The following is a 22,087-nucleotide window of genomic DNA, read 5'->3' on the forward strand; positions in this document are numbered from 1 at the left end:
CCAAAGAGCTGCTGCCAATCCAAGTAGACAATATGGAGCTAGATGGACCAGTGTTCTTTCTCAGTATAAGGCCATTTTGCTGTGTTCCTTGTATAAAGTTTCCCTTCTGAGTTATGTCCCCAGGGTCGAGGTCTGACCCACAAGTGGATAAGATATGAGGAGACTCAACAGAACAAATGGTTAATTGATGGATGGATTTATTTATTTTTAAATGCCAAGAGGGGAAAAAGGGAAGACTCATAAAAATTAGTGGTGGGTAGAGGAAGACAGCTGTCAGTTTCCTCATTTTGCCCATCTTCTCATGTCCCATACCCCTCCTCCAATTCCATTCACAAACTGTGTCTATGGAAGTGACTTGTACTGTTGTTGATATCACCAGGTCCCAGAAGTTTCTCAGGCATGTTGGTGGCAGGTTGTCCTTTGCTTACAGGTTAGAGGGATCAGGATAGCATTTCCAACCCTATTAATGACTACACAACAGTAGCCTTTTGCGTTTCAGAGATGTGACCTACCTTTAGCCCAATCATATATTTGGGAACCCACTTCTTAGGTTTTCTCCTGTATATTTAAATGGCTGCTGCTGCTCTTGCAACCCACGTTTGGTGAGGTTGCAATTTCAAAGACCAACAATTATTTCCCAAGTACTGAAGCCTGACTAGTGAGAACTAGATCTCTTGATTATTGTGGGGTCAGGGAAGGAATCTTTATAGTGTGCATGGCACTCTACTTCAGATAGGCTGGCTTATTGGTGTTTTTAGGCCTGTTACCACTTGATTTTATTGGCTTATGTCTGTAGTGATGTGTTTTGTATTGTAATTGCATTTTGATTGTGCATACATGCATATTCTGTTTTAATAATTTTCTTGTGTGCCGCCCCTAAGAACTTTGGTAGTGGAGCAGCACAGAAATACTGTAACAAATAAATAAACAAACAGCCCAAACTCATGTTGGGAATGGTTTAAAGGCTGCCTCTGTTAGTTGGCCATCCCCAAGCATCTGTAACTGATTGCTAATGGACACAACATGCAGGATGTGACAGGCCATTGCTTTAGTCTCTGAAAGCCAATAATGTGTTCTTATAATGCACCACTAGGTTATCCAGCCCTTTATGCAACTCTAATCAGCCCCATAAACCCCAAATAGTCAACTTCCAATGATGGCGAAATTAGAGGGGAAAGAAACAGGCACACACTGCTCATCCTCATCACTTTAAAAATAGCAACACCATTTTTATTATAACTACATCGCCCATTTCCTTTAATTTACAGTATGTTTTTCCTCCCCAAGATGATTTGGTTTGAGCAATGCTAAAAGCCTTTGAAACTGATGTCATTTTACCTGCTGATAATATGATAAGATGTTAATCATCATAATCTTTGGAAGTCTTTTTGTGTGTGTTTCTAATGTGTGCAGCTAGCATAATACATTTAGCTTGATGCTCCAAAATTGCTATGTAATTTGCCATAATTGGAAAACTGCTTGAAAGAGTGGCAGAATTTAGAATAGTGGGAGAGTCATAAATTTGGGCTAAAGATGTGTCTATTGTTACTTGCATTGTCTGGAAGAGAGATCCTGAAAAGGGCCCTATTGGAACAATCCACTTTGATATCAGTGGAGAGAAGACATTTAGTCTGGCCTCCAGTGGAGTCCAGTCCTTTTCTCTTGTCCTAGATACAAGTAAGAAGGCAGCCTTTCATATTGTTTGTTTATTTGCCACCTTCACATTTCCGTTTTCCTTCAGCCTGCTCACAGCAGCATTCAAGGCACTTCTTAAATGCTTTTCAGACCTCTTCCCTCCCACAATTACAATGGTGTGCACAGGGGAGTGGGACCCTGCCCCCTCTGTCACATCCCTGTCTCCACCTTCCAGCTGTTGGAGATGGTAGCACCAAAGCAAAGAGCCTGCCGTACGCTTGTGGGTTCCTCATGTTGTTAAAAACCCTCCATGGTCAGGGTTCTAAATCACTGGAGCCCACATGCATAGAAAGCAGTGATGGGGGTATGATAGAAGGGTGGGGATAGCAATTTTAGCCCTTCCCCAAAAGACAATTGTAGTTGCATGAGTGAGACTGCCTGAGTGAGGCGACACAGAACTGTGGCCAGTCATGAACCCCTTGTACATCGAGCGTATCTATATTTGGTCCTTTGGTAGAGGATGTTGGGACCAGAATACAAGGCAATAGCTCACATTCCCTAAAGTTAATATTTGAATTAGACCTGCATAAGCAGGAGATCTTACATGTCTATGGTATGGTGGTGGAATTCATCCTTCGATTGCTTGTGTCTGAAACAAAAGTTCTTATGAATTTGAAATTTGGGGAAACTTGAATCCATAATGTTGCATTTTTCAATAATGTCAATTTTAACTTTGAAATTCCTCAAGTATCATCAAGGGATACTTTTTAAAACCCAATGACAGAATTCAGAGGTAGCCACGGTGATTGCCTTCAGATGTTGTTGGACTCCCGTTAGCTCCACCTAGCATGGCCAGTGGTTGGGGTGATGGGAGTTGTTGTCCAGAACATTTGGAGAGCACCAGAATGGGGAAGGCAACCTTATATAAGAATGCTGTTCTGCACTTGACAGTAAAACCTTGATGGAGTGTGGTAATGGATGGATTCTGATTCAGCAGGTGTAGATAAAATAGCAGAAATTTATGAGTGATATTGCAGATGTCAAAGAAATAGATCCATTCATCCATTGCTCTGTGGGATTACAGGAACAGCACTGCCTAGTTGAGAGAACATTACATTACTGCTTTTGTTCCATGGAATGTTTCCATCAAATATTAACATTTTGCTGCAAGAGCAGAATTAATGCAATAATACTTCAGTACTGACAAACTCCTTTTCTAGTGTTTTTGTTATCCTAAGCAATCCTGTCTCACAATCATGAGATGATTTACAATTGGCCAGCTTTGCCGAAAGCAGAACTTCACTTTAAGTGGTTCTATGCAGACAAAGAGAAGAAGCTTTGTTTCTTAAAGTATGAGTGACAAGATCTGATTTCTCTACCACCCCTTTTGGAAAATATAGTTAATGGTTACATTTTTAAATGTTGAACAGGGTAGTAGTCAACCTGTGATTGGCTCCACCTCCTTGCTGAATGCTTGCTGGCACCCAGATTTGCCTTTATTTGCATAATGTGTGAAATGTCCTTTCGAATTCAGTGTATTTATTTATTTATGACCAAACACAGTTAAGTTTGCTACCAAGTAGATTGCAAAGTGCTGAGGCTCTCCACCCTATCACACTCCAAGGGAACTACATTGTGCCACAGTGATGGGAAACCTGTGGCCTTCCAGATGTTGTTGGACTTCCATCACCCCTTGTCACCATGGCTAATGGCCAGGAATCATGGGGAGCTGTAGAACAGTAGCTCCATCTGGAGGGCCATAGGTTCTCCATCCCTATTATACCAGATCAGACTGTTTATGACAGGTGGCAACCAGTTCTCTAGCACAGGTCTTTCAGGTTACCTGATCCTTTAAAATAAAAACCCTGGAGATGCTCTACCACTGAGCTGTGTCCCAACTGGGTATCCTGAAGAGGCAAGCAAATCCTCCAGCCCAATCTGGGCCTTTGGTTCTGCTGTGTTCACCCCAAAGCCTGCCTAGAGGATGCATAACATAAAATTCTAAGCTGAAATCATGACACAGCTTGGTTACACCTCTAATGTGCTTCAGCTGTGTGATCTTCATGCCACAGAGGTATTTCAGCTTGAATTAAGTCACCCCTTTTCTAACGAATTTTCATTATAGATCAGGTTTTCCTTGTCCTTCCACCTTGGATTTCCTCTCTTTTCAGTGGGGCTCTTCCTGTTCCACTCTGGCAAAATGTCACCATTTCCCCTTTGAAAAACATTGGCCCACCAGTGCCCTGTGATGTCTCAGCCTCCCAAAGGTATTACATATCTTCCCCCTGCCCCAGTTTCTTTCTTTGCAAACCTGCTAACAGGGCCCAGGTTTCCTACTTTTCCTTCTCCCATCAAACCAAATTTCCCAGCTGCTGCCTGTGAATGAATTCAAATTCACCAGAGGACAGCTCAGACTAATAAAGGGATTTTCAAGAGCACTAATGGCATTCTGATGCCCAGGGGCATTTCTACATGGGGAAGCAAATCACATCAACTAGAGCGGTGAGTTTAATATAGACTGATGAATGCAAATGAATACACTTTGTGAGTGCTCTCTTTAACATGTATTAGCGGGACTTTTCAGAGTTAAGCCACTTTGTGCCTCATGCATTTAAATTCTACTAAGCAAACTCTTGTTGGATGGCAGGAGGAAGAGAGGGTGAAAATGTGCTAGCTGAACCCCAGTCAGATACATGCACACTATGTTATCTAATGTTGGGATTCCCAAACTGTGGGCCATAATATGCTAGTGGACCACAAAGGACGGACATGTGCAACATTAAGCCGCCATGTTGAAATGCATCTCTGTTTCTCACAGTAAGGTGATCCTATGGACCGTTGGTCCCCTCCTCTTTATCAACATATGGGGTGTGGGTCAGATGGTCTAATGGCTTATATACCCCTCTCACCATATGGGTTATTCAGCTATCTGGACTATATCCAACAAAGACAAATCTGAGGACCCACTGATTTTCCAGTAGACATTGGATAATTTTCTGCTATTCATGCTGTTGGGAAGGGATGGGGAGAAATTGCAAGCAACACCATTCCCCCTGCTTGTTGCTTTCTTAAAAACCAAATTTCTATACCCACATCCTGTAAATGTTTTACACTGAAGATCAGTATATCACACAATAAATAATAAATATGATTCTCCCTTGTCTAACCAGGATTGTGAGAATCACATGAGGTAGTTGTATCACATTTTTCTATTTCTTGTTAACATCACTGGGCTGTAGAGAAGGTATGACCAGTAACTGCACCAGTTACCCAACCTTTCCAAACACTTCCTTTAGGAAGGGCCATGGCTTAGTGGTACAGCACATGTTTTGCATGTGAAAGGTGCCAGGTTTGATCCCCCTTCATCTCCAAGTGGGTCTGGTCTACGTCAATGTGTGAAAGCCAGGAGAACCACTGCCAGTCAAGGTAGTCAATACTGAGTTGTATGTGTCTATGGTCTGACTTGGTATAAGGCAGCAGGGGTAGACTTTAGTCTTTCAAATTCCAGCAGCACCCTATGTGAGTCCAAAATTCAGTGCCCCTCAGCTCTTGCCTTCTGTTCTGCTCAATTCACCGTGTCATAGTTGTGGCACCCTTTGGTGACCCCTACTGTGGTGCCCAGTGTGGTGAAACTAGCTGTGCTGCCCTAAATCTGCCTCTGAAGGCAGCTTTCTATATACAAATGTCAGTGAAGAGACACATGGGAAACAGCCCCCAAGAATTGGATTCCAGGTCTGGTAATCAGCCCTGAGAAAGTAACAGAAGTGCAAAGGGACCAGAGATGTCCCATCAAAAGAGAGAACTGCTCTTTACAGAGAAAATACCAGAAAGGGGTCACTGAATGTCATGGTTGTTGTACACTAAAAAAAACCCTCTCTAGGTACACAGAAGTATATTAATCTGTAAACTGTATTTCAAAGGGAGGAAATCCCGAATGGCCTGATGAGGGCTGGCTTCCAGGATCTGTGGAAGGTTGGGGAAAATTGAGACATGGAACATAGTGGGTGTCTGTGTGGCAGGATTTAGAGTGGGGAAGGAAACTGACCTGCAAGAGTCTCTATCCGTTTACAATATCCTGGAGAGCACTATTGGGGTCTTGAGAAGATGACTTCCATTCATTTAACAAATACAGAAAAGAAAGAAAAGTGGCTTTTTAAAAAAGAAGATACAGAAACCAAAACAAATTGCAATGCATGTTCATTCAGTGTTCAGTTCTAAATCAATGAAGTATCTCTTGTTTCAGGCTGGAATCCACACAGCACAATTCTAGTTTAGCTCTGGGATTTACAGTCAGTGCACTGCATATTTCTTGAACTTTTGCTGTCAGCAGAAGATTCCCACCACCAACTGCTTTTACAGTGGCCCAGATTATATTTTCTGCTGTGAAGGTTCTTGCCCAGTAACTAGTCTTTCTAGTGCAGAGCTTTCCAAACTGTGTGTTGCGACACGTTAGTGTGTCAGCTGCAGTGTGTAGGTGTGTCGCACTGCCTACGCTCCTCCCAGAGCTGGAAAGGGTTAGTTTAACCCATGGGTAGGCAAACTAAGGTCCGGGGGCCAGATCCAGCCCAATCTCCTTCTAAATCCAGCTTGTGAACGGTCCGGGAACCAGCGTGTTTTTACATGAGTAGAATGTGTTCTTTTATTTAAAATGTATCTCTGGGTTATTTGTGGGGCATAGGAATTCGTTCATTTTTTCCCTTCAAAATATAGTCCGGCCCCCAACAAGGTCTGAGGGACAGTGGACTGGCCCCCTGCTGAAAAAGTTTCCTGACCCCTGGTTAACCTCTGGTTTGCTAGTAAAACTGAATTGCTGTGTCGCAAAATGGTGCATGTTCAAAAAGTGTGTCACCAACTTGAAAAGTTTGGAAAGCTCTGATCTAGCTTTTCTAAAGCCATGTGGCATATTAAGCTTTGAAAGCTGTGAAATGAAGAATATAGCCTAGTTAATTCAATTACTGGGCTGGGAATCTCCATCATGCACCTAGTGCATGCAACGTATGAGACAGATGTGTCATGCTATTACCTCTATGAATGGGTGACTGATTTCATTCATGTGCCTCTGCACCCACCTCACATGTTACATGACAATGGGGAAGGGAATGTGTTTGATTCACCAAACAAAGAGATCCCTTCCTCTAGTAAGTATCTGAATCAACTTCATATTTCTAGGAACCACAGGTTTCCCTGGTAGCCTTTCAAAGCAGCCTCAGGAAGAAGAGTAATAACAGAGTCATGGAACTGTAGAATTGGAAGATATCACAAGGGTCATCTAGTTCAACCCCCTGCAGTGCAGGAAACTTAACATGTGGTAATGATTGACAGTCTGCTTAAAAGAGGGCTTTCCACAATTACTGATATTGCCCTGGTATCTGCAGCCACTGACAGGGTTATTTTGGCAATGTCTAGAACATTATTTTTGTGTGCAGGGTAATAGCTAGGCCCAGCCAGCTAACTGAGTGTGCTCTAGAATCTGCTTCAGAACCACCAGAAAAGTGCAGGGAGTTTGCAGCACACACTTAGGGGGTCACTGGCAGGCATACAGCCTTGGATTTTTTTTTGTTCTCTGAGGGTAGGAAATCTGAAAGCAACTGGATTAGATAAACATGGTTGGCTCTAAGAAATGGGTTCACCGTCAGGCTGTCAGCTGAGAAAGCTTGGCCGATCAGTTTTAGTGACAAATTTGGCAAGCTCATAAATCCAGGCTGAATTTGAAATGTCTGTCGGAACTTAAACCCACACGAGGGGGAAATGTTTCAGAAAAGGTTATTAGGCATGAAGCCTCAAAAATGCACAATAATAAGATATTCTGGAAACCAGATTGCTTAAGAAGTAACCCTCAATTTATGTATCTGAAGAATGTACCTGAAGAAGTGTGCGTGCACATGAAAGCTCATACCAATAACTAACTTAGTTGGTCTCTACGGTGCTACTGGAAGGAATTTGTTTGTTTGTTTAATTTTGTTTCCTCAATTTATTGTTTGCCCATCATTAGGATGGATGGTGTATCTGTGTTTTTTTTGTGGGGAAAGAATTTGTATACTGCCAGGACTCCTAGGGTTGCAGTGTGTCTATGTGTGCTTTGTGCCAGAGCAGAGCTATTTCATACGCAGTACGATGCCCCTCCACACACAGAGACAAGGGAAAATCACGTCTGCCACTCAGTGAACACTTCTTTGGGAATTGTGGCTGAATCCAGTGCCTGGGGATTGTATCTGGATAATACATATGCATCAGGTTCATACATTATGTTTACAGGAATATGCAAAGAATTTTATAAATACACTTTAAAATGTAATATGTAAAGGAGCCCTTAGGACTCATCCATTAGAGAAAATTTGCCTAATTTCCCTCTCTGTACCATTTTATTTCTCTTCATATTTTTTGAAACTGAGATGTTAATTTATTGAGTAGCTATTGTTCAACCAAGAGGGAAATCCTCACTCCCTGAACTCCATTAGATTTCCATATCAAGTTGACACCAGGCTTACTGCATTTTAATTGCAATTGTCAAAACTTTTGTTAAAGCCATCCCTTCACATTCCTGATAACTTGGTTTTTAAAAAGAGCTTGAAGGATGTACCAAGTTGAAATCTGCAAAGAACTAGGGGAATCTATGGGTGGAATTGTCTCGTTCCACTTTGCAGAGCTTTGGCAGAGAGTGAAGTCAGTTTGCCAAAACTCCACAAGTGAACATAGAAGCCAGAGTGGCCTCCATGAGTCACTGCATTGAAGATCTCTGATGGAGAAAGGGATTGATAAAACACTCTGGACTGGGATTCAAGGGGGTCTAGTGCAGGACAGGGGCCATAGTAGATCCCTGTCTCCTACGGAGGGATGAAAGACCAACCCCCCTGCTCTTCCCTGCACCAGAGGCCTGTTTATTTCACACCCTACCTCTCAGGCTTAAGCTCCCCACAGGCCTGCTTGCACCCCACCAGTTACACCCAGTTGCAACAATCCCCACACCCCCAGGGCCTCCTCCAGCCACCACATTCTCTTCAGGCCTGACATAGCTCTTCTCCTTCTTGTTTGTGTTCGGCATGGTCGACTAGCCGGGTGGCTAGGGGTCCACCAGCCTGGAGAGTTGCAGCCACCCATGGCAGGGATGGTGCCATTGGTGATATCCCCATTGTCTTGCTCCCCCTTGCTGGTCTGGCTCCCCCCCCCACTCGGACCTAGCTCAAGACTCTTCCCTCTTCCCCACACCCTGCCTTTTCTGACTCCCAGGAGCGGCAGCAAAGGAGGTGGTGGAGAAGCGGGAGGGGTAAGAAAAGCAGGCAGCCTCAGTCAGCAACTCTCCCTTCCCCTTGCTTTCCCCAACCGTGAAACCAATTCCAGTTAGCATACCTCAACAAAAAGGGAACTCAGGACTCTGCATGACAAAGTGAGAAGCTGTGATGGTTTAAAGGCTTTTGTGACGGTCCCGGCATTTTCGGGGCAGTTGGATACTATGCAACTGAGTCAATAGAGTTGCCTTGCTACTTTATGATTCCTGATTAGTGAGGGTCACTGATGTCATTTGCATAGCAAGCATTGTCCTCACTCTGAATAGGCTTAATTTCCTCCTGCTGAACTCAGCAAATACCTAAATCTGATTGGCTACATAGGATTATTACACTTTCATGTCCAATACATGGTCCTGATTAGGTGGAAAGGAATTGAGTAAAGCAACGACAACAGAAAAGGGAAAAGAGTGAGGGAGAGGCAATTAAGCGCCAGCAAAAGGTGAAAACATGGCGGTCGATAGTAGCAATCACTGTGAAGAACACAGAATGGAGGATTTGCGGTTGCCCACCCTCTAAATCACTATTTTCAAGCCAAAGGAAAACTGAATCTGGAAAATGTTTCATTCAGCCTGAACATATTGTAAATTTCATGTGAAGAAAATGCTGCATGGAGCCTTTGGTATGGTGCCTGACCTTGCTCATGAATCTCAGCTGCTTAAAAAGGCTTGGAAAATTACATTATCCTATACCATCAGTGCTCACTCAATAAATACGGATAAAAAGGGCAGGCAAGAGAAATCCCACAGAGCTCAAGTATTGACTTCTAGCTTTGGCCCAGCAGTGTAACAACTCTCTCTAACTAATGAGCAAGCAGCTCAGAAGGACACGGTGCCCTTTTTGATTCATGTGCTGGTCTTGCGGAGAGCTTATTAATTGTCATTGTTTCCCCCCCTTGTGCTTCACAATAAATATTTGTGTGTGCAGTTATGGGAGGGCTGTCTGCTGCCACGTGGGGAAAAGTAAATTAAATTTACTTTCCCCTTTATTGGAATCCTTATTTTGATTATCATGGCAACCCCCACATGGAAATGTAAGAAATATAGAAGAGAATAAAAGAGAAGCATGTCAATGTTGTGTAGCCAATCCACTGATTTCAGAAAAATGGTTCCACATACAGTGGTACCTCGGGTTAAGTACTTCATTCGTTCCGGAGGTCCGTACTTAACCTGAAAGTGTTCTTAACCTGAAGCACCACTTTAGCTAATGGGGCCTCCTGCTGCTGCCGCACCACCGGAGCATGATTTCTGTTCTTATCCTGAAGCAAAGTTCTTAACCTGAAGCACTATTTCTGGGTTAGCAGAGTCTGTAACCTGAAGTGTATGTAACCTGAAGCATATGTAACCCGAGGTACCACTGTATTACGTTTCACAATAACAATTACTTTCATCACAACATGTGAGCAATGCTTTAAATGTAACTTTTTAGTCAATAATGGTGGTAGCGAGAAGAGTCTCAAGTATTTTCAAATTTAGCACAACCCCCTACTCATAAAACTGGTGTGTGTGGGAGGGGAAAGGATCTCAGTAACAGTAACATTAACAACATGCCTTGGAGGGCAGATCTTAATAATTTTCCATATATCAGGATACAGGCTAGTTGGGGAAAACAACTGGGTATTTACCCTGGAGTAGACATTATGGTAAAGTGATGCCCCCCCAAAAAAATAGAACAGGGAAGCAGAAGTCTTTGCCTGCCACTTGATGGCAAACCCCAACATACCATTAAAAAAACATATTTTTTTTAAAAAAAATACATCCTGCCTATCTTTTTTTTTTAAGGACGAAACAATAATTTGTCCCATTCATTTGAAAGTTGTAACCATGGCATTAAAAGCACTGATGTAAGATAGGTTCCATTATTATCATTATCATAATTATAGCAAATATGAGGCACAACTTGTATTTGGGAATTTTTTTAAAACTGTAGACTTTGCCTTGCAAGGAAAATGTACCTCCTAAGAACCCTCTTAAGCACGCTCAATTTCCTTTTGCAATTTTTAACAGACCATGTTCTCATTTTGGAAAAGTTGCAAGCCAGGGGGAGAGTGCTTGCTGAAATGAAAGCGATGTCTTCTCACCCCAGGCGAGAGGCTATTTGCAAGTCTGCTGCAGAGGCGATTGTATCAAGAAACAAGGGCAGAAATAAGCCCAACAAGCTAAGGTCTGAGCCATCACACCTCTATTGCACATGCTCAGAGCACACATTTCAGTCTTCACACAGTGATGGCACACTCAAAAGCAATCCTGGGGGGACATTTTTTCTGTCAGGCACTGCATTCCCACCAGGGAACACATGCCTCTGATGCGTTGGGGACATAGACACAAAAAATTAGGTGTACCACCCCTTCTCTCTCCCTTTCTATTTCTCTCTTTCCATTGCCCCCCTTTGCTCTCCTTGCCACCTACATGAAGTGAGGTCAAGGGCCACATGTGCCCATTTGCCCACAGGTTGCCCAGGGTTTCCATATGATGGCTCATTCCAGCCACAGTCACAATGTGTAGACTGCACCATGCCTGGCAAAGAGAGCGCACAGCCCCAGGAGGAGGCTGAGGGTGGTGTGTAAACTGCTTGTGGCCCCATCTCCACTATACATTTAATGCCATATTATACCACTTTACACAGCCATGGCTTAGGCCCAGGGAATCCTGGGAACTGAAGTTTGTTGAGGCTGCTTTTAGGAGGCCCCTATTCCCCTCAGATAGGGACGCGGGTGGCGCTGTGGGCTAAAGCCTCAGCGCCTAGGGCTTGCCGATCGAAAGGTCGGCAGTTCGAATCCCCGCGGTGGGGTGCGCTCCCGCTGCTCGGTCCCAGCGCCTGCCCACCTAGCAGTTCGAAAGCACCCCCGGGGGCAAGTAGATAAATAGGTACCGCTTACCAGCAGGAAGGTAAACGGCTTTCCGTGTGCGGCTCTGGCTCGCCAGAGCAGCGTTGTCACGCTGGCCACGTGACCCGGAAGTGTCTCCGGACAGCGCTGGCCCCCGGCCAATAAATGTGAGATGGGCGCACAAACCCCAGAGTCTGTCAAGACTGGCCCGTTCGGGCAGGGGTACCTTTACCTTTACCTTTATTCCCCTCAGAGCTACAATCATCAGAGTGCTCTGGAATTGTAGTTCTGTGAGGGGAATAAGGGCCTCCTAACAACTCTCAGTGCCCTTAACAAACTCCACTTCCCATGATTCTCTGGGGGGAAGCTTTTGCTCTTTATAAAGTGAGATGATTTGGCTTTGAATGCATCGTGCAGATGGGGCCTGTGCCTGGTGCCAGAATGACACAATGACCAGCTCTGAACATTGTGGCCACAGTGAAAGTTAATTGTCACATGGAGGCAGCTTCCCACATGATCCTTGTTAATATGTTCTCTAGCTTTTACAGCATTGCTCCTTAAATAGCATAGTTTATAGGGGATGTTCTGTTTCTTTTAATGGGCTTTGGATTTGATCCATAATAAGAAGCACCTTTTAAAATGTTGGCCAACGTTGATTTATGGCTAACTAAAAAGCTTTTTTAGATTAAATAAAATGTTTTCACCACACAGCACTGTGTACATTAATCTCCACAGAATGCATTTAAAGTGTGCTCCTATTTCCCCCCTTCTTTCAACAACATAGGCTGGGCAAGACTATTCATACCACACTTTGTAAATTTGATGCCAATGTTAATTTAATTTCTCCCTTTATTTGGCTTTACAAAATTCTAGAGAATGAGGTGAAAGTAACGTAGGGCTTGGGTATTCAACGTAACCAAAACAGGCCAAGAAAAGTGTTAAGGACCTGTTTAAATATAGGCCAAAACTGGAGAAGGAGGAAATAATATCTGACAGTATAATCAGGGGCTGTCAGGTACCCAAGTTGGCAGCTGACAACAAATTATTTGATATGTTGATACTAAGGAGGGGCGTTGGCATAAGCTGGGAATCACAGGTGGGCAGAGTGTTGTTGCTGGACTAGATGGACCATTGGCCTCATCCTTCAGGCTCATCTAACATTCTTACCATTGCTCAACTAAGCAACTGATTTTTGGGGAGAAGCAATGCATTTATGTAAGTCTAGATGGCACAGCCACAGTTGAAATAATGTGCACAGTTCTTTTTTCCTGTTCTTTATTCATTTCTATACTGCCCTTCTACTTCTTCATGGCTTACTGCAGAAGTTGGAAACTACATAAGCCAAATGGACAATGTAGTACTGAAAATAGACTTTCCCCATAACCAATGAGAAAAACTAGACAAGACTAAAATAACAGATGAAACCAGTAGCAACATCTTATAAAGAATTATTGGTACAGTTCTGGAAAAGCCCACCAGAATAAAAAAATATGTATTCACAGCCCACCCAAAAGTGTCTGGAATGGGGTGTAGTGAACCTCTTTTTGGAAGCCACATCAAATCCTGGGTTTTGCAGCTTCCAGGTACCCACCCTCCATGACACTGATGGCAGGGAAGGAAACCTCTGAGTTGGACTGAGGTTCTCGTGTTGGTGGTAGCAGAGAGGAGGCAATTCTTGTGCTATTCTGTCTCAGGTTATTTGTAATTTTAAAGAGCCAAGGCAACATGTTAGCATCAAATAGATAACAACTGAAGCTGGCGAAAGACTAGAATTTGTGACATTCTGCCTGTCCCACCTAAAGGGAAAAATGATGTGGTAGAGCATGATCAGGAAAGGGCAGCCAAAATGATTGAGGGTTTCTAGTACCTTCCATAAAAGGAAAGGCTGAAGCATTTGGAGCTTTTTAGTTTAGAAAAAAGATGACTAACAAGGAACATGAAAGAGGTTGTGAAATTATTTATGGTGTGGATAAAGTAAACAGAGAGTGGCATGGCCATGGCATATTTCACACTGCTGGGTGGGGAACAGGACTAGGCTCCTGGCCTGGGCACCCCACCCTATTGCTCTTGCCCAGCATTGTTGGGGATGTGCTAAGCAGGTGGCCACAGGGAGGAGAAGCACCTGGTTTTAGGCCAGGGTGCTTGCCTGCAATCTTCAAGCGAGAGGGCAGATCTTGGAAGGGGTGGACTGGAGGCAGAAGCTCTTAAGGCTTCAGTTCATCTTGATTGGCACAAGTTGCTCACTAGGAGCTGTCCATAGTGCTACAAGTGCAAGTTTCCCTTGCTGTCTTAGTAGCCTTGCTTCCATGTCTTGTACAGCAGGGATCGTCAGACTTGAGGCCTCCAGTGTCTAACCCTGCCCCACAACCCTTAGATCCATCAAGTGAAGTCTGCTGTAAAATAAATATGCTTAGAACAAAAGAATTCTGAGTCTAGGGATTTGTTTTGAGCACTAGAACTAAGCAGAGCTCACAGTCTTTCCATGCAAAACCCCACTCCGGTTACCCCCCTCCCAACTTTCTTACTTTGGCAGAATGAATTAGGGGCGGAGGATGGTGTTACCATTGTTTAACAAATGGGACTCATAAGTCCTTGCTTATCTCCTTCCAAACACCCAGAGATCCTATTCTATCTTACACTCATCGCTGAGCTACAGACGGATCATAACACTCTCCTCCATAATATTTATATCATTGGTAGAGCAATGGAACTGATTGGCAATAGATTCAGAATGGACAGACACACTATTTCATGCAGCACATAATGTAATTACAGAATTTGCTGCCACAAGCTGTGCGGATGGGTACTAGTTAGGTGGGTTTAAAAGGATACTGGATACCAGCAATTAGTCATTGCAGTTAAATAGAACCTCTAACTTCAAATGCACTTCTGGAAACAAGATTCAACACTATCCAGTAGGGTTCTTCTTCTTCTTTTTCATAGATACATTTTCCTAGGAGTCCATAGAAGAACAATTTCCAAGGGAAATAAAGACATAATTGTTCAGCATTGTTAATCTACTGATTGCCTCTCCTTCTCGATAGAATAAAAAGGCAATATTTATAGATTCGTGTCAAAGGAGCACATATATTTCTAATTAGGCTGAAGGACTTTCACTTAGATTATGAGCCAATCATACCTGACTAGTTCCAGTATCCTTTGGCACTCTGAATACATGGACCGTGATGACACATGACTGTTTAAGTTAACTGTTGTGAATATTTAACAACAAGTATTTTCTAAATGAAAGAGGATTTGAGAGAGGTGAAAAATGCCACAACCCCCATCCTTTCTTTACCCCTTTTTGTGTGGTGTTCTTAGCTTCCATCTTTTCCTGCTCTTCAGCTTTGACAGATTTTTTTTAAACACCTTTTTCGTAAGTCAGTCATAGGTCACAATGGCAATACACTACCTTGGCATCACACATCCAACTAGATTTGATTATTTGACAGTGCCATCCGATCACTCAGATTGGACTACATGATGGCAGCACAAAGCCACATCAAAGTTAGGTCAATGCATTGGAAGAGGAAACATTTTTACCCCACTTCTTAGCTCCCTGACAGATTGGTAAAATGGGCTTGCATTTTGCTAGCTGTAACTTTTTGTGTGTGAATTGTGCTCCTTATATTTGCTTGAGGTTTTATCATTGGGTTGCTTCAGTTCACTTCAGTATACCATTTGCCAGTTCTGCTGGCACAAATGCTAACTGTATTGGAAAAGTGCCCGTCTTCTACCAACTATACTTCAGAGAAATTGTTTCTCAGCTATTGATTATTCTAGGCTGGTGCTGTGACATAGTGACTTTGTGCTGTCTCTACCTACCATTTTGTGGAAATACGGCTAACTGAACTGAGTCCACAAGGGATCGTCCATTACCTTGACAAAACAAAACAAAACATCAATATAATATAATATTGTGTTTTGTTTTGTTTGTTTGCTCGCTCCCATGTAAATGCTTTGTAGAGTCCAGTCTTATACTTCTACACTATGACCATTCATTTCAAAAGGTCTTTAGCAGGATCAGATCTTGATGGACTGCCTCCTTATGATATCAAGCCAGGCTTCAACGTTTAAGGCCCTGTATAATGAAAAACCAAAGAAATGGCATATCTGCCATTCTCTGCTGGTAATTATCTAGATAATATATAATTACATGTTTAATTACCCCTGTTTAAAGATCTCATTGAGGGTTAAATTATATCACTTGTGGCTGGTGCCATCCACAGGGGATTACAGTCAAATAAGATATGAAGATACAAAGTGTTTCATTAGCAGCTAATTGAATTACCTGGGTACACAATAATCCTCTCAAATTGTCATCATCATCTGTTGAAGATGGAGTCAGAGCATCATGCAACTCTCCTCTGTCCTGCAAATTGTGTACAAATGGGACTTTCAGCTTACACTTTCCTTTAGGCAAATAGAAGAAGAGAAGAGTTTGGATTTGATATCCTGCCTTTCACTCCCTTTAAGGAATCTCAAAGCGGCTAACATTCTCCTTTCCCTTCCTCCGCCACAACAAACACTCTGTGAGGTGAGTGGGGCTGAGAGACTTCAAAGAAGTGTGACTGGCCCAAGGTCACCCAGCAGCTGCATGTGGAGGAGCGGAGATGCAAACCCGGTTCCCCAGATTACGAGACTACCGCTCTTAACCACTACACCACACTGGCTCTCCAATACTGTGCTCCAGTCCTCTAAGTTTCTTGAGTGATGTGTTTGCTTTCAATTCCTTGAACTTAGGGCATCTGTCTTAACGAAATGCCAGTCTGTGTTAGTTCCTTATGTAATATGTCCTTGTGTAGATCTTAGGATCTTTTCAATTCAACCCATGCAGTTGTATTTTAGTGGAGGGACATTGGAATTGGACTGTTAGTGTTTTTCTCTCTTTCTCTCACACTCATGCTGACTCTGTGATAATGACATACAGCAATGGTAAGATGCAGGCCTATTATTCTGGCCATGTTAAAATTTCTAATGTCATTGCAGAGAAGCAATAAATTCCCGGTTGAGCAGCTCTGAATTAGCATTTAAAAAGCTAAACATTTTTCACCATGTCAATTGTTTTGGGATGGGGATCATTATGCCTCTATTGGGCTGTAGACTGTTTTAAAATGTAATATTATACATTGATTTCATGACTACTTTTATTTCTCATTTTTATGCTTATATTATTCACTGGTATGTGTGTGTATATATATAATCCCTGCTCTCTCATTATTACAACTGGGAAGAAAAGATTAGCCAGATACTTCAAAGGGTTGAACTGAAATAACATTCTAAATCTCAGAACAGAGCAACCATCCTACTGTACATTTATCAAAATTTAATTCTGCACATGAGATAAGAATATAGCACTGCCCAAGTAAGGCCAAGCAAAAGGGGATTTAGATTGACTAACAGCAGTCGTCTCCTTGATCAAAGTGTAATTTGCAGCTTAATAGAAGGAAGTTCTATTCTTTCCCTTTTTGGTAGATATATCAAATCATTCTACTTGATGCTAATGGATAATATGAATACGCTCTGGTCACCAACTCCTTTAGGGAAATTGTTTGGTCACATTAAAAGCTTTGAGTCCACCTGGTACATTTACTGAATCTTCTTGCCCAAGTCCTAGGGAGTAGATCAAGTTTCTAGGGCCATTGTCACATTGGACCTTAGCAGTCTTTGCAGCCCTCTGGGTAACATGGATGCTACATCACTAAATGTGCAATCCTGCACATGCCTACTCAGAAGTAAGCCTGCTGTGTTTGGTGGGACTTACTCATGCATAAGTGTATGTAGGATTGCAGCCATAGGTTACAAACGTTTTGAAAGCATGGAGCCCACAGAAATAAATGAATGCTAAATCCAATTTCACCATTTCCTTGACTGGAGCATTTCCTTGAAGATTTCTATGTGGTTCCTAAATGTCCTAGTGATTAATATCATGAGAGAAGTAAGCCGTTCACTTTAGCAATGTAAGGAATACATTCCTTTTCCTATTATGTTTCCAAAGAGCTCATGCAAATACTGCACGTGTTTTCCTCTACTGGGAGATGTGACTATTTATCTATGAGGTTGAAAAGGTCTCTTAAAAAGAATTACAGGCTCAGACCCTACAATGTCCTGTTGATTCCAGTGGGAGAGCTGCTCAGTCAAATTAAAAGCGTAAAGTCTTGAGCACTTCTTGCATATGTCCTAGTCAACAGATCAAGTTTCTCTCATTGAAATCAATGGGACATAAGACAAGTGCGTGACTGGCTAGATCACACCCCAAATTCACCTGTAGAGGCTTACTTATAGATGGAGGAGAGGGATTGTATGTGCAGCAGCCTATGAAAATTGGCACTGGAACTTTGGTGAAGAACATGAGGAAGACAAAAATATCATGGCTGAAGCACAGGTCTAAGGTATCAGTGACAATGTATGATGAATCTCATGCATTTTACATCTGTCTAGCCAAAGGAGCTCCACCTTGTATACATGGTCAGTGCCATGTCGGACAATGTATGGAACAAAAGATAGCAAATAATCTTTATTGCTCAAAGGACTGTATTGTCTTACACAATTTTTTTGAACCAATCCAGACCAGTTACTGTAATTCTATCCTTCAGTTATAGTAAGTTGAAATTTGAGTAGGACAAATGATCCAGTAGTGTAATTTCATCCCTCCAATGTTTGTTTCTCTAAAACAAACCTTTGGAAAGCTCGCTTAAACACAGGCACACATAAAAGCACAGATTATTTTGTATTCATGACTCTAGAGAGGAATGGTGAATGCTTTTCATTTACCAATATTGCCATCATTCATTTGAGCTCCAGCTTAAAGAGTAAATCAAGAAATTAGCTGAAGGCTTGGTCATGAGTAATTACACTCACACTGCATATCTCAGGAGTTTGCTTGCCATCCATCCATCCCCTTTTTATTGATTGTGCTGTACAGAAACACATTATAAAGCAAATATATTTGGTCTGTAGCTAGACCGAATAGCTCATTTACTTCCACAGTTATATCATTTGAAATAGGGTGCTGGGGTGATGAAATGATGCCAACTGATTTGGATATGATCTACATTTTAGTTTGCTTCAGCAGCTTTAAATATGTTGTTGTTATTGCATGAATAAATAAGAGGTTTGTTTCCTAAAGAAGATACATTTTTATGGTACAGCCTTCTCAGACATGCAGAATGGTTTCTTTTCACCTGCATGATGAAACCTTTATTTCCTTGGACCTTAGGAGCAAACATAAAAATTTGTGTCAGGATATAGTTTGGCAGAATCAGATAGTTTTTATTTGCCCTTGGAGAATAGTTTTTGTGTGTCAAATTGGGCAAGCAAAACATTTGAGAAATAATTGTGGCAGTAAAATGGCTAGATTGGTCAGGAGGCTGAGTAGGGAGAAAGTTACAGTTTGGATTACAGCAGAAGCTAGAATTAAGGGTTTAATGAGTAGATCAATAGGCAGTGAAGATACTAACTGAAAATTCTCTCTCTCTCTCTCTCTCTCTCTCTCTCTCTCTCACACACACACACACACACACACACACACACACAAACACACACGCGCACACAGTGGAGGCTGGTCCATTAGGGTGGCCCACCCACCTTAGTTTGCCCTCAGTCAACATCCACCTGTCTGATTTCTCCTTACGGCCATTCCATGGGGTGGCACTGCCTGCCAGTTTAGTGTTGCCTTTGAAGAAGGCAGGAGGGAGGAGGATATGGACAAAAAAAGAATGTGTCTGTCATTGACTCTGGCTCCACCTATTGTTGGTCTCCCTGCCGCCCACACTGCCAGATCCAAAAGATAGAAACCACCATTGTCAATTCAGAATTTTAGGTGTTTAGGAAAGCTCTAAAGACCTACTTAGGTTCTGCCTGCTTTCTCTGGAGTTGTTTTGTTCTCATGCAGATGGGCTTTGCTGTAGTTGTGTAATGCATTTTAGTAGTTGTGTGTGTGTGTGTGTGTGTGTGTGTGTGTGTGTGTGTGTTGGATTTTTTTTTTATGGTTGGCTTTTATTAAATATTTTATTATATTTTATATTATTAGAAAACTACATTGAGAAGCATCCCTTTACCCTTAATGGCAGCCTAGAAGCATTTTGAGCAAATAGACTGGCACTACTTGGCACTGTACATAAGAATGGGGGGGGGGAGGTTCAACAAGCTGTGAAAGGTTGTGTTGTCAACCCCAGAGCTGATTAAATGTGTCTCCTTGAAATGTCTACTTTAGACAGGTTTGGAGGAAAAATGAGCTTTGCTGCTGTGTTCATGCTGGTCAAGGGGCATTTTTCACAACAGCAGCATCCATCCATTAAACACATGCTGCAATTTCAGTAACATGTCCAGAGTGTTGCTTTATTGCCTTAAATGTTTGCTTGTGGAATTCCTTCCAAAAGAATACCTGGGAGTGTGCTGTGTAAATCTGAATTGTGTAACTCTTCCCACTACCATCACCATATACACATGTACGTAACTATTGTCAGGGAGTACAATTGTAATCCAATCCTATGCACTTTTACATAAGAGTAAACTCAGTTGAACTCATTGGGACTACTTCTAAGTAAACATGCATAGGATTATACTGCACGTATTACTTATAAGCAGAGTCACGTTAAGGATATTGGAACATATACTGAGAATGTACACCAGAAATATATAGCATATACTAGTAGAGGGTTTTGGTTGATGTGATAAATTTTGGTTAATGTGTTTTTTTAAAAAAAGAATTAAGGTGTTAAAGAAGTTGAAAATGTGCCTAAGAAGGAATACCTGAATGCCTTATCAGTTAATTTGCCATTAGATTGAATTGTGCAGGAAGATTATACAATGAAAATCAGAGATTTTCCTAAGAACACTTCTCATTTAAAAACAAAATAAATCTCACTAACTAAATAAAATGTACTCTTCTTCCGCATCTGGTTCTTCTTCTACACCTCCTGTTTCTTCTGTCTGAAATGTGTGTCAAGTTGTGGTGACCTTTATTTGTTTTTTTGTTTTGGCACAGATGAGCAAAAGAAAGTTCCAGAGGACTTTGATATAGACATGGATGCACCAGAGACAGAGAAAGCTGCAGTGGCGATACAGTCTCAGTTCAGGAAATTCCAGAAGAAAAAGGACGGGTCCAAATCTTAGTCTCTACCTCACAGTTCCCACCATCACCACTTCCTGGTCTGTCAGGAAATGAAAAAATAAATAAATCTAGATGCATGTACAGAAATTCCCACTATTTAAAATCCATCGGCGGGTATTGAAACAAGTATGCTTGTTGCGTGACTTCATCTGTATGTTTATCTCCAATCTCAATTCTTCTGCAACTCACCATTTCCCTTGATGTTCAAATAAAACGTTAGGATGAAGTTGCTTTAACTTGTCAGCCTTGATCTGTCTTGTTATATTAATCCAGCAAGCCCAGTGCTACAAATTAAAAGCAGCCCAGATGCCTATTTTCCTCTTCACTTAAAGCTCGGAGACATAAACACAGCACCTTATGTTATCAACTTATTTTTGCTGAGGAATGAGAGCATAAACTCTCAGTTCACCTTACCTCGTTTGGTGTATCCAGATGCCAGCCATATGTGACAATGGACAATATTTTCCCTTAATGAGGTGAATGTGCAGAATGCCATAGTAAGCTGGGTGGTGTTGAAGGGAATATAGAGGGAGGGGGCTCTGTGTAGATCTGAGAGATATGTCACTGTCTAGAGAAGAAGATGGATACACCAAAAGTATTTAATTTATTCTCAGAGAATCCAAGGATCAATGTGTCCCTAAGAAACAACATAATATCAACACAGTTGCTCTCCAGAGGGCACACCAATAGTTTCAGTGTGATGGTGGAACATAGTGCAGGACAACTGGAATCAATCTTGGTTCTGCTTCATCCTTTTCCCATCCCAATCTGCACTGTGACAACACACTAACCACTAGAGATTTCCTCTCAATACCCTGTTGACATCTGCAAGCCTAGATAAGCTCCCCCCCCCTCATATACTTGTTACATAAGCTCTATATATCCAAGGCCATAACACTTCAAGGTTACCAGCACTGTGGACTTATACCGGTTGGAGCAGTCATACCCTCTTCCTGGGGAACATAGCTTAGGGTGACACAGAGATGCTCAATAACTCTCAGTACTTTCACTAAACTAAAATTTGCAAGATTCTTTGGGAAAGGTCTTTGTTGTTAACTGGTATAAGTTTGGTGGTATAATAGATACACCCAAACAGATGTAGGAGCTGCATTAGACCAAGTTGGACCATCTGATTCAGTACTGTTTACATGGTCAGTGGCTCTCCAAAGTTTCAGACGGGACTCTCCCAGCTCTACCTAGAGATGCCAGGGGTTGAGCCTAGGACCT

General features: G+C 42.2%; 1 protein-coding gene across 1 annotated transcript in view; it reads left to right on the forward strand.

The window, feature by feature from the left end:
* The window catches only part of PCP4 (Purkinje cell protein 4), a 53,301-nt gene extending 32,210 nt beyond the window's left edge, over positions 1 to 21,091 (forward strand). The window contains exon 3 of the mRNA XM_082221368.1: positions 20,735 to 21,091. Coding sequence (XP_082077494.1) covers positions 20,735 to 20,862 — 128 coding nt within the window. The 3' untranslated portion in view covers positions 20,863 to 21,091. The remainder of the gene's footprint in view (positions 1 to 20,734) is intronic.
* Positions 21,092 to 22,087: the final 996 nt, after the last annotated feature.

Source organism: Podarcis vaucheri (assembly GCF_965113315.1).
Source record: "Podarcis vaucheri genome assembly, chromosome: 4".
NCBI lineage: Eukaryota > Metazoa > Chordata > Lepidosauria > Squamata > Lacertidae > Podarcis > Podarcis vaucheri.